The following is a 13,254-nucleotide window of genomic DNA, read 5'->3' on the forward strand; positions in this document are numbered from 1 at the left end:
CTTAACCCCATTTCCTCAAAATGTCTGAAACCTGTATATAAGTCCCTCCCTAGGGTTTTAACTTTTTATACATTTTGTGAGAAATAGCGTGTGCGATAAATCGATAATGCGTGAGGTACTCCACGGGCTAACTGACTATTCTAGACCTTATTTCGTTGCAATAGACTGTGTCCACAACTGTATGGAGACGCACCATTACATGTATTAGGTTGGTATTCCACCTGAGCTATTTTTTGGTCCAATGTGCGTTGCCTCTCACTCTCTCACTAAGCAGTTAGACGCAAATACACCTTCGACAAAGAAATAGGACATGTGGAATACCTCAGAATAATGACTAAAGCAAAGAAGCCGGGCAAAAATAAAAGCTTGGTAAAAGATATCGTATTCACAACACGTTATTACTTTTTGTCTATGAGTGAGTGAGACAACAATCCGCAAGTTCTTTCGTTTTTTTCAGTATTGTCATAAGATAACTGAGGGAAATGTCAAATGGTCCTATGTGGTTCTATAATATAATCCAGCCAAATAAAATATAAGTTCGTTATTTCACAGGTAGGTGTCAACTGTAACAACTTGACATAGTCGTATTATTTTAGTTGAAATATTTCGGGATGTTTCAGCGGTCATCTTGGTTTATTTTAATTATATTCTTGCTATTCCTGAAAGATTGTTGGAAAACGTGTTGAGTTTTTATTTGTAATGGTTTGAAGTTCCCTTTGTGATAATGTCTTGTGTGATCGAGGGCTGTAAATCGCATACAGGAAGAAAAGAAAATACGCACGAACCGATAACCTTTAATCGGTGAGTTTTGTTCAATTTTGAAGAAATTAATTTATAGGACCTGACCCTAAACATAGAAATCGATATATTGTTTATGTAATTATTACTTGCATTCAAGTCTATATAGATTTTTGCATAAATTTTCGAACTTTTCTGCTAAGTATTTTTGGCATAGTGATGTATCGACCTCAGATCAATAACCTATCGACATTTACAGCTTTCTTATAGTTTGGCCCAGGACTGTCTCATTTTAATTGATGAGTACAGTCAAGGGCATAAATATATATACATTCCCAAAGTCTCAAAAATATGTGTACGCTCAGACAATAAAATCGTGTTCACATATTTTTAAGCCATTTGTCAGGGTCGATATTTTTGCCTTCGACTGTACCTATAGTTTTCTTTGTTCTTACTTACTGACAGATTGTGTTTGCCAGACTATAGTTTAATACTAAAAACCGGTCAAGTCCGGTCGGACGCGCGCACCAAGGGGACCGTACTTTTTAGTATTTGTTGTTATAGCGGCAACAGAAATACATCATCTGTGAAAATTTCAACTGTCTAGCTATCACGGTTCATGAGATACAGCCTGGTGACAGACAGACGGACAGCGAAGTATTAGTAATAGGGTCCCGTCTTTACCCTTTGGGTACGGAACCCTAATAAAAAAGACATTAATGATCATTGATGAATGTTCCTTTTATTAATATTGTTGGTCACATAACTCAACTTTTTATTTCAGATTTCCAAAGGACGAGGAATAGGGGATATTACTGCAATGTTCTGCCACCAGAGTGCAGCACTAGCTTTTTTAGTGCACCGTATCGTAACTTATTCGTACTGTACCTTTAACAGGTTTTTGACAAGTTTTCAGGGGACCTACCGGAAAACTCGAATCCGAAATTTCGTTATCTAGCTGCCTCTTTATCGCTCGAATACGCAAGAGTGACAGAGATGTTAGATAACGAAAGTTCGATTTTCTTGTTGCGCGATAGACCCTCAGATTGTGATAGTGGCGCCACCTACGCCGAGTTTCGCGTAATATTCCCTATTATTAAATAAAAAAAATATATTACACGAACGTTTTTTTTTTCATTTCCTATTTGGTACAGTCAGCTGCAGAGAAAAGGCACTAGGTAACTTTGTATGCAGGGGGGGTGCCTTTTCTCTGCAGCTGACTGTACATGACTAGAAACTATACTTAGTCTTTTAGCATTAGAAAAAACGGTAAACCATTTCCACGTGTCTTTTTATTGACAAGTTTTTTTTATAAATATAGCAATATTTTACTTATTAAAGTAAAAGTATGTAAATGATCGTATATTATATTTGTTGTGACTTATTTTCAAAGTGTTTTTCGATAAAACGACACGTTAAGATCGCTCGCCTTCTTTCTAATGATAAAAAAACGAGAGGTATAGTTAGACGGTTCTGAGTGGTAGACTGCAAATGAGATAAAAGCTATATTAGGTACATGCATTAATCCTCATATCAGGCGGCTCTTTGATTCCAAGGATTGCATAATTTTTATACTTTTTAATGATTTTTAGAATATGAAAATTATAAAAAGTATAAAAGTTATGCAATCCTTGTATTCCACGCATTTCATTTCATTTCAACGAGCCGCCTGCTACAGATTTCTTGAAATTGCCGCGTTTTTTCAGGTTCAACTTTCATTATATGATTATTCTTTTACACGGCACATAAACTTATGCATAATTTATCGATATAAAAAGTCGACACAGTCACATCCCTAGCAAATTATCAAACTTATGACACCGTACGTAAATGAGAAATAACAAGCATATATGCATCTCTTTTCGGCACATTATCTAATTCGTAAGGAAGCAAAGTACGGGTATACATATTTGCGAAGCATTTTTGCCCGACTTCTATGCTTTAGTCATTATTCTGAGTGGAATACAACCCTTACGAGTACTACAAGACCAAATAGTTATGTGTACAACGGATAGATGGCAGTGTGCATGTTCAGTTCAATGAGTTCAAGACGATTTGATTTGAATGATTTGTTTGTACCTTATCTGTGGCAACTGATCTGTCAGTGTCAGCTGAGTTGATAAGATAAAAGATTTTATTGAGATTCATATTATGTGAGATAAAATAACTAAATTGTTCTCGATTGAACATTTATAACTCACTAGTTAAAGCGGTGACGTCTGGAACTCGGCACGCTTGTGTGTTTTGTCGTGTCTGTATCGTTATCAGTCCAGTGTACCTATAAGCTGCTATAATGGACCTGTTACGATTCAGTGCTGTGAGGCATCTACAGTTGTTTACGACGAGTTATAGAAGTATGCATCTTTTAAAAAAGGAAGCGTTTGTTAACGGAGAATGGCTGCGCGCGGCGAATAATGCTGTGTTTCCTGTGACCAATCCCGCTGATGACACTGTGATTGCAGAGGTGCCCGACATGGGTGAACAGGACGCTAAATTTGCGGTCGATGTCGCTTCCAAAGCATTCAAAATATGGAGAGATTCAACTGCAAGGGAACGAGCGAGTATTCTTCGAAAATGGAATGACCTCTGCTTGAAAAATATTGATCACCTTGCAGAGGTATTGACAGCTGAATCAGGAAAGCCATTGGCGGAAGCAAAGGGTGAAGTTATATATGGAACATCTTTTCTCGATTATTTTGCAGACACGGCGCGCCATGTTACTGGAGAAATTATTCCAAGTCCCTGGCCAAATAAGCAGATCCTTGTGACAAGGCACCCAATCGGGGTAGTATCAATCATTACACCCTGGAATTTTCCCTTCGCGATGATTACTCGTAAAGTGGGGGCACTCATGGCTGCCGGTTGCACTTGTGTCATCAAACCATCAGAAGATACCCCTCTGACAGCTCTAGCGGCAGTGGAACTAGCTATTCAAGCCGGTGTGCCTAAAGGTGTTATTAATGTGGTCACATCTAGCAGAAATAATGCTGCCAGTGTTGGCAAAGTTCTGTGCGAGCATCCTGCTGTTGGTTGCATTTCATTTACTGGCTCCACCAATGTTGGAAGAATTCTTTATGGAATGGCTGCAAAAGGCATCAAAAGAGTGTCTTTAGAGTTGGGTGGTAATGCCCCATTTATTGTTTTCCCTAGTGCTGACCTGGAAAATGCTCTTGACCAAGCTATGTTAGCAAAGTTCAGAAATAATGGGCAGGCATGCGTTGGAGCTAATAGATTCCTAATACATGAGAGTGTGTTTGACAAGTTTGTAGAAGGCTTCAAGAGTCGCATTGGAAAGAAGTGTATCCTCGGGCCCGGAACCAAGGAGGGGGTGACTTGTGGGCCACTTATCAACAAAATGCAAGCTGATAAAGTCTCTGGCCTTGTTGATGATGCAGTATCAAAAGGAGCAAAGGTTGTGCTTGGTGGAAAAATTGCTAATGAATTAGGCAACAAATTCTATGAATCTACTTTGATAGTTAATGTGACACCCAGTATGGCATTATACCATGAGGAGGTGTTTGGGCCTGTGGCTGTTTGTTACAAGTTTAAAGATGAAGCGGAGGCTCTTGAGGTTGCTAACAGCACTAGAAGTGGCTTGGCTAGCTATGTGTTTACAAAAGACCTCGGCCAAGCGTTCAGAATGTCTCAAAAATTGGAATTTGGAATGGTTGGAATCAATGATGGAATATTGTCTGCGGCTGAGCCACCTTTCGGAGGCATTAAAGAATCTGGAATTGGCCGAGAGGGAAGCAAGCATGGTGTTGAAGAATACACCGATATCAAATACACTTTGATGTCTGCCTTAGATAAATAAAGTATATCTTGTTGAGTTTATGTGCCATATTAATTTAGGTACTGAAATTTGTTGCTTTGTTTAGGTGTTATTGTATACATATAAACTATAATGTTGATAATATTGTTTACAACTTATTTTATCTATGTATAAAAATAACTTTGAATACCTATTGGATACTCAGCTCAGGTATATTTTGTGTTCTTTTTTCACTATAGTATAAGTATACATAGGAGTTATCTCTGTGAACCATTCCAGTCTTCCAGAAAATGTGATTTAGAGGTAAATGGAAATACGTGTGGAATTCAATATTTCAATAGGCATAACTTAGCCAGCTTAGTTTGTAAGATGGTATGTTTTAATTGTAGTTTTAATGTTCCTATTGGCAGTTTAATAAAATCGCATGTAATCAGTAAATAGGCCAAAAATCATACCTATAAATATACCTGCCTATCTAAGTAATACTGGATATGTTACTCCTATTATTTATTAATTGTACAAATGCGTACCATAGGTAATGAAATTTGTATGCATTTAAAAAAATCTTATCTGTTATGTGTATTTATTTTGTAACGTAGCTCTATTTAGAAAAGCCGGCACATGACATTTCATATACATTTGGTGCATTTTTTTATCATAATTTAAAGATTGTAAAGTATGCTGCAGAAACAACTGACCCCCTGCATAGAAATTCAGCATTATATAGATTTGTTACCATAGGAACGTTCGTTACGATATATTTAGCCACTTTGACTGTAACTATCTAATTTATACCGACTGTACCTAGTTACATACAATAATTCAGTCAAACATCAACATTTATTCACCAAATAGGCCACAAGGGCAACTTTTACACGCCAACATTGAATTTACATACAAACAAAATAATAATAATAATACATTAACAATTATAATATACAATTAACTGCAACTACCAATTCAAACTAACGTATTACAATTACTTAGAGATGTATAAGGTATCTTAATGTCGAATTACATAAAAAACTATAATAATAATATTAATAATTGTTGCCTATTGTTGCGCCTGTGAACGGGTTCCAGCAGGCGTTCTACATGACATTAAAGCTCTCCAAGGGGCCTCTACGTGTTGGATCTATATCCCCACGCAAGCCTATCAAAAGACCGGGATTTATAGGCCCGTGATATCGAAGGAGATATTAATAATATACAAAAAAAAAACAAATGCATAAATAAAATCTAAAATTATTAAGAGGTGCCAGTCAGTGGTAAAAGATGAATTTCAAATCACAAATCCGTCGTAACTGCTGATCTAACGGTCTAATTGCAGAACTGTCCTAATTCCGCGGTACCTATATTAGACGTTAATCATTGTACCTACACTTATTTTTTTTCAATGTAGCAAATACTGGTCTCATATATGTATATCGTCAAAATATACTCTAAGCATGTTATAAGTATCGTCTTTGTTTCATTTTTTTGTTCAATTTTATGAAACCCTGCTTGAGGAAAATGTTACATTTTTCCTTTTACAATCACCTTTGTTTTCCTACACTACAAATCGTCAGGTGACAACCAAAACTCACTAATTGCATAAAAATAATTAAACAATAATCAACCTTGTTATGTAACGAGTACGGTTCACTATTATTTTGGCCACCTGACGAAATTAGCTATGGGAAATTGGCTTACACAGCAACAGGATCAGCCGGTTTTACGAAACAGCCATTTTTATTCGCGTTTATAGGGTTAGTCGTACATTATGAAATGTATTGGAATTTATTCAGAAGTTGCCCTTTGACAATACAGATGCCACAAAACGGGTGTACTACAGCGCCATCTATTTCAGCAGTCAAACTGGGGGGGCTCGATTTTTTTCTTAGACTAGGTAGGCTCTTCTTCAGTCAATAACTGTCTGGGTGTGAATCTAACTGGTGATAAACACGCAAAGTTTAACACAGATGGCGCAGCAATCGTTTAAAACAAAACATGTCCTTAGATTATGCCAAAACCAAAGAAACATAAACCATATAAGGTAAACGTCCGAGTGCTCGACGCGGTACTAGTATATGGCATGGGTACTCTTAGAGTACCCAATTGTCCATGCCATATATTAGTACCGCATCGAGTACTCTGACGTTTACCTTTACTACTTTTAGATATCTGTCACTTATGGTTCCAGTTGGAACCAGTACCCAGTAGGTAAGTATATAATCAGTGGGTTTTTAACCTCATTTATTAACAACGCATTTTCTTCACAGGATACAAGAAGTGGACGACAGCTTCTTCGAGAAATTCGGCTCTTTATTAAAGCAAGTGTCACTAAAAGCCGCTATAGAAGAGGCGACTCCTCTAGCCCCTCTAAAAGAAATTGAGGAAAATGATGGCGAGAAGGCCGAGGCGGAGCTTTTGGAGGAGAGCAGGAGTCTCGCGAGGGATACTGACAGTGGTAATGAAACACTATTGGACACGGACTCCGAACCAGAAGATCCTGAAAAGATCGAGAGACTTGTCGAGACTATTGACTGGAACGTGAGTATCAAACTTCTTTTTTCAAAATTATTTTATTAAACTAGCGTGTCTCTTGATGGTATGCTGAAAAGATGTGAACATTGTGAACGCTTACTTAGCCAAAGGTTAATAATATAGTCAAAAGAATAAAAACTAAAAATTCTACTCAGGTTCCTCATAGTCAAAACAGTGCCTCCTCGAGAGCTTTGATAATCTTACTTGAAACCAAGATGACACTAGGTAGATAACCTACAGAAAAACCAATAGGTAGATAGGTAGATAAGTACAGTACCTATATAAACTACAGAAAAAAGAACTGAACGAATAAGCTGCAGTTAGTAGGCACTGTGTGTGTAGGCAGTGAAAATTGATTTTGCGTTGCCCGATACCGATGCTGTTAGAGCGAAATGGCATTTTTCTTTCATAGCATTGGACTCATACCTAACTAATGTTGGAATGAGACTGGCATAAAATGACGTGCCTCTTGCCTGAGAACATCATAAATTCGTTTCCGCCCGTTACTTATGAATCTTATGAATTAGGTACTTACCAATAGCAAATGGGTTAACACGGTGCCCTTAATAGCTTGCTATAATGGTTTGTTTATGTAGTCTAGATAGGTAGGTACTCTGGCCCATATGAACAATAGATAAAGTACTTACTTATGCGTATAACGAACCTCAAGGATGTTATCTTGATAGTCAATAAAAGTATCAGCGATTCGGTAATAGTTGTGACGCAGTAGCAAAGGGCCGTATCTAACGTAACATAGATATATTTAGCTGGTTGTGATTCTAATGGGGTGCGCGAGCTCGTGGGATTTAAGGTTGTGGGGCCAGTGTAGAGTGACCTCTGGAGTGTAGACCCGTAACTTATAATTGCTCTCCTAGCTAGAGACGGACCACGCTAACTTTATTTACACAGACTTTGCATTTAAAAAGGTAGGGGGAAGTCCCCCAGTAGCGGATACCTAAGCCTTTTTGAAGAAAATAAAAAAGTACTTATTTAAAAAAAAAAAGTTATTTATCAATAACGTTAGTCAACAAACTTTAGAATCAAACTAAAATAACATAAATGCAAATTCAACATTATCTAAATCGAAAAGTAAAATTTAGTGAAAAAAAAGGCACCCAATACCGGACGGACTACATTACGGACCCATAGCACCATCATCAAATATAATCTACTGAACATTCTGGAATGTCAAGCACAGGCTATATGCGCCCACCCACGGCAACTGGATCACTGTATCATCAGTTTTCGTTATAGTCTAAGTATACTACGAGCTGCTTCAACCAATGGCTGCTGTTTTTCCGAACATTTTTTTTCTTCTCCCATTTTTCCTTGCCCGTCCTTCTATCTGAAACATAGTAACGAAGGATTCCGTATCATTACGCAAAAAACGGCAAAAAAATCCCTTTTGTTGTATGGGAGGATGGATGGATTTTATTCTGTTTTTAGTTTCTGTTCTTATAGCGGCAACAGAAATACATCATATGAAAATTTCAACTGTCTAGCTATCACGGTTCATGAGATACAGCCTGGTGACAGACAGACAGACGGACGGACAGTGGAGCCTTAGTAATAGGGTCCCGTTTTTACCCTTTGGGTACGGAACCCTAAAAACATTATCACTGTCCGGCGTTACGGGACTACTACTGTGTCCGATACTGAGGGATAGGAAATCATTACAATTAATTCAACTATTTCAGTTATGTAAAAATAACTTTTATAGACTACGAAATTTAATTGAAAGTGATTTTATTAAAAATAAACACGTCCAGCTGAACACAAAAAATAGGCCAAAACACTCACCCGAAACTTATGCGAAGCAGCGCCTTCCCTACATAAACACTAAAACAACGCTCCCACGGTTGCTGCGCGCGTCACAAGCAATGCGCATCCCGTTTCTCGACATTAGTACGTCCCCCGCGCCTCTTTTACTTATCCTTGAATTGCTCGCGTTGTTAGTTGCCGAGATAGTACGTGTGTCCGGCACTATATGCCGTCCGTGGTTAAGGGACTTCCCCTTAGTTTTAGTCCTAAAACTCCTGCTTTCTCCTAGAATAGAATATCACCGCGCAAACTTCTTTATCAACCACCTGAGATAATTCGTTATTACATAATACATAGATTTTGTTATTATACGTCGTATTTTGAAATTACGATTTGGACTATGAAAAATATTTTTATCATGGCAACTCTATGGTTTCTAAAACGGTATGCTGAATCCTTTCGGCATTGCGCGATAGTCTTGACCGTCGTTAGCAGTTTTCTGCAAAGAATATCTACTGAACGGGTCGGGTTGAGGTGGTGCCTTTATAGTACTTTATACAATCGTGATATAATGGAGAGCTTTTCATTTGAGTACCGTGTAAATGCCCTCTGGTGTTACGGATGTCCATGGGCGGCGGTAATCGCTTACCATCAGGTGATGCGTCTGCTCGTTTGCCTCCTATATCATAAAAAAACGAAGCTTGCTGAGTGACCTTATTGGGTACGAGATTGAAAAGCTTGGTTATATCACTATTCTATTCAATACTTTTTCTACGATAGAATCATATAGGTAAACAAACCAATAGTATACAGCTTAGAAACGCGAGCACCTGCTATGCTGCGTTACCTTCACACTCGTACGCGCCCTACCCTGCGACGCCTAGCCGGTTGAGAAGAATCGCAACAAGAACGCGGCTCGCGCAACTAACGAGAATACATAGCATCATAAGCGGATATCTCGGTCAGTTTTGTTTTTATCGTTGAACTAGACATTGAGTTGACTCAGGATAGGAATGGTGGCGTAAGTGGAACACCTACGTGTGTGGCATTTCTAATGGCGGCATTATGTAAACACGCTGCATATAGGCGAGCTTTGTTTCGCTCATTTATGATTATGACTTTTTTATAGTGGTGGTATATATAATACCTATGTACTCCTCATCTGAGGGCAAGGATGCCAGCGCGGTTTATGGATGCTTGCAATAGCAAAGATGTTACATGCTTGTTCTCGAGTCTCGACCGAATAAGCACTAGGTAGGATTTAAATATATGCAATCTACGAAAGCGTCCGTATTCATATCACTTTTGCATGTCATTGTCTCCCACGATATGGTATCTACATATATGATACTCTATCCGTTCTATCTAGCACTATTCCAAGGATATTTTATTAGAACGATGATGTTAGGTCTAAGATCTAATAAAAGCCAAAGGGGAATGACATTGGAAACGAGAGCATTCTCTAATGACTTGGTCATTCAGCGGCCCTGGCGGGAAGTTGACAAAATAGCCGGACGAAAGTAAGAGCTCTGCTGGCAGGGCGCCATGCGTATTGTGAACACAGAATTCACGATACAAATTGTCTCGAATGTAAGCTCGACTGTTGTTAGACTAGACCTTGGGATCCGTAACTACACTCAGCACTTGAGTTCCGGCAATTTTTAGAGGAGCCTTTGCTTGTCCTCCACTCCTCACCTCCGCTTTCGGCACAGTGTACCCCCTCGCATCCTCAGCTCGAAAATGTACAGATCTCAACATGCTTTGACTATGGCAAGTTCTTACTACCTACTGGTCGCTGATAGCCTCTTTAGTTCACTTTTCGTTGAGGCCATATTTTATTATTACTTATATTCCGTTGTTAATAGACTGTCTTATGACTGTGATTATTATGATTATGATAATGAGAGTAACGAGATCGTTCGGGAAATGATATAGTACCAACACTACCAACAGCAAACTAACTGTGTACTTCGTTTCGTTGGTCTCGAAATTGTGAACATTTTCTGGTGCTGGCTCTCCGTCTATCAGATTTACTTTTATCCTACCAGCTCAGATAGGCTCGATTTTGTCGCAAAAGTCCGTTATATCCACTACTATGTAAAACTTACAACTACTTTTCCACAATATCGGGTAATGTTATAATATGTCTAGGTATACCCCGGGTTCGAATCCTGGTATGGGTGTGTTTATTACAGATTTTTTTTCCTGAGTTATGGATGTTTTCTATGTATATAAGTATTTATATATACCTATCTATTATATATAGGTATATCGTCGCCTAGTACCCACAACACAAGCCTAATGAGCTTACCGTGGGACTACATAATAATATTAATAATATGTACTTAGTTTGATTCGTGTAAAAAAATTCCAATATATAAGTATTTATTTAAACCACTTTATGTTATGTTATGAATAAAAATTTGAATCTGAATAAATAAATAAAATTTGTTGTTTTTGTAAAAAATATTTTGCCACGAGTATAGTTATTTGTTATACAAGGGTGCAAAGTTGTATTTTACCAGCGAGAGTGGAATTGAAACACGAGCAAGTGAAAGGATTCTTTAGTTGAAAAGAAAGTTCTAAAATAGAATCCTGAGCGTACCGAGTGTTTTAACACACGAGAAGTAAAATACATTTGCACCCGTGTGTAACACAAAACTTTTCCCCTCACTATAGCGAGAAAAGTGCAACATCCACAGGCGTTAGATCATCTTCATCAACTGGAATCACTCATTTTTTTACGATATTATAAAAAAAAACTCTGGAAATTCTGTATTTTTACGTGAGAAGTTTTAAAGTAAAAAATTTGTTGACAATGTTGACATTTCTGACGTATGAAATGTCAATGATGCGTTTTGAAATTGCGTCGACTCAACTTGTGCGTTCAGAATTTGCGCGTTATTTAACATCATTATTAGAAAACAAACGTTTCTTATGGAATTTTAAGGTTTATGACTTAAAATCAGTAAATAAAGCTAAATTTGGTATTTTTTATTAAATTCTCAAACCATTTATTTAATGATAATTAATATCGAACGAACCATTATTATGAGCGTTTTACGTTTTGTTATCTGTCAAGCTACTTAAACACGCTCCATCCAAGGTCAAATTACTTTCCCCACTAGTGGATAAAATGCGTTTTTCCCCGCTTGTTTTAAAGGATAAAAGACGGCTTTCCGAGCTAGTGAGGGGAAAAATAAGTTTTGTGTTTGCATATGTTGTATAGGCGTTGTATAGGTTGTATATATTTATATAATATACCTTACTACGATCACATCATATTGTCAGAAACAACATTTTCTTTGATCATGATCCCTTTAATTTGAAAATGTATCCGCTCAAGTCCTTAACAATCTGGTTGTTTTCAGACTTCAGACCTATTTTAGTGTAATGTCTAGATTACGCATCTGGTAGATCTGCCGAGGCTCAAGAGTTGCATTAGGCACTTTACGAGCATTCGCAATTTCGAAACCAGGGATTTATCTGAGTTATTTTTCGTAAACGTGGACGTTACTAATACGTTTAGAATTATGTACCTACTGCAGAATGCATCGGTTAAACTCTCTTTTAAAGTCCCTCGTAAAAAAATAGTGTAGGGATGATAGGAGTATGTGGTGAAAGAAAATTAAAACCTAATTGGATTCTTAATAATCTTAGTGAAAAATCTTTTGTTATAATTTGCGTATTTCCATACTTTGTTCTGGTTCTTGTTGTTATTTTCGTTATAATTCTGATAATTTCTCTGTATTCTTTGCATACCTAAGGACTTTAGGGTCAAGACTGTTTAGTCGTAGCCAACTTGTAGAAATACTTGCGCTTGTCAAGAGGTTGTTATTACCTACTACTACATCACCTAGATACCACGATCTTATCAAGTAGCCAGACACTTCATCAGGCTAGTTAATTGTGGAAGACTTGCAAATAAAACAGATTGTTGTTACAATCGTTGGTACATAGTTTCTATGTATACGTGAACGAAGTGGCGAATAAAATAAATAAATCGCTCGGCACGTGTGCTGCGGGGAAACAGGAACCTTGGCCGTTGTTATAACACTGAAATAGTTTTTTTGTAAGACTACACAGTGCAGAGTAATCTGTTGATGAGATTGGATAATGCAAATACTAAAACAGGTACATATATACATATACCTACTTGTATATTTATGCTCGCCAAATGCTCTTTTGTTTTGTAAATGATTAAGATGAGGAAAATATTCTTCATCATTTTTATACTTTAACTATTCAAGCGAAACTTACTTCATAGTGAAACAAAATACTATAACTGATACCGCTGCAAAAAAAAAAAAAGTATTACATTAAAAATGTGAATCTTAATGTGCACAACTAGTACTTTTACTGTTTGTGTAAAAGCGTAATTGTGGTATACCTAGACGATTTGATTTTCTGTAATTACCTAAATCGTTTTCCGATCCGTTTATTTAGATATAATTAAA

General features: G+C 37.3%; 2 protein-coding genes across 7 annotated transcripts in view; both read left to right on the forward strand.

The window, feature by feature from the left end:
• LOC134744997 (protein unc-13 homolog 4B) overlaps nucleotides 1–13,254 on the forward strand; it is a 60,419-nt gene that overhangs the window by 22,314 nt on the left and 24,851 nt on the right. For all 6 annotated transcript variants that reach the window (XM_063678954.1, XM_063678956.1, XM_063678957.1 and 3 more), the window contains exon 2: nucleotides 6,772–7,042. In XM_063678954.1, the coding sequence (XP_063535024.1) occupies nucleotides 6,772–7,042 (271 nt within the window). The remainder of the gene's footprint in view (nucleotides 1–6,771; nucleotides 7,043–13,254) is intronic.
• LOC134744998 (glutarate-semialdehyde dehydrogenase) lies at nucleotides 2,873–5,550 on the forward strand. The gene has a single exon (XM_063678963.1). The coding sequence runs from the start codon at nucleotides 3,032–3,034 to the stop codon at nucleotides 4,550–4,552; it is 1,521 nt and encodes a 506-aa protein (XP_063535033.1). The 5' UTR covers nucleotides 2,873–3,031; the 3' UTR covers nucleotides 4,553–5,550.

The sequence above is a fragment of the Cydia strobilella genome, chromosome 10 (assembly GCF_947568885.1).
Source record: "Cydia strobilella chromosome 10, ilCydStro3.1, whole genome shotgun sequence".
In the NCBI taxonomy this organism is placed as follows: Eukaryota; Metazoa; Arthropoda; class Insecta; order Lepidoptera; family Tortricidae; genus Cydia; species Cydia strobilella.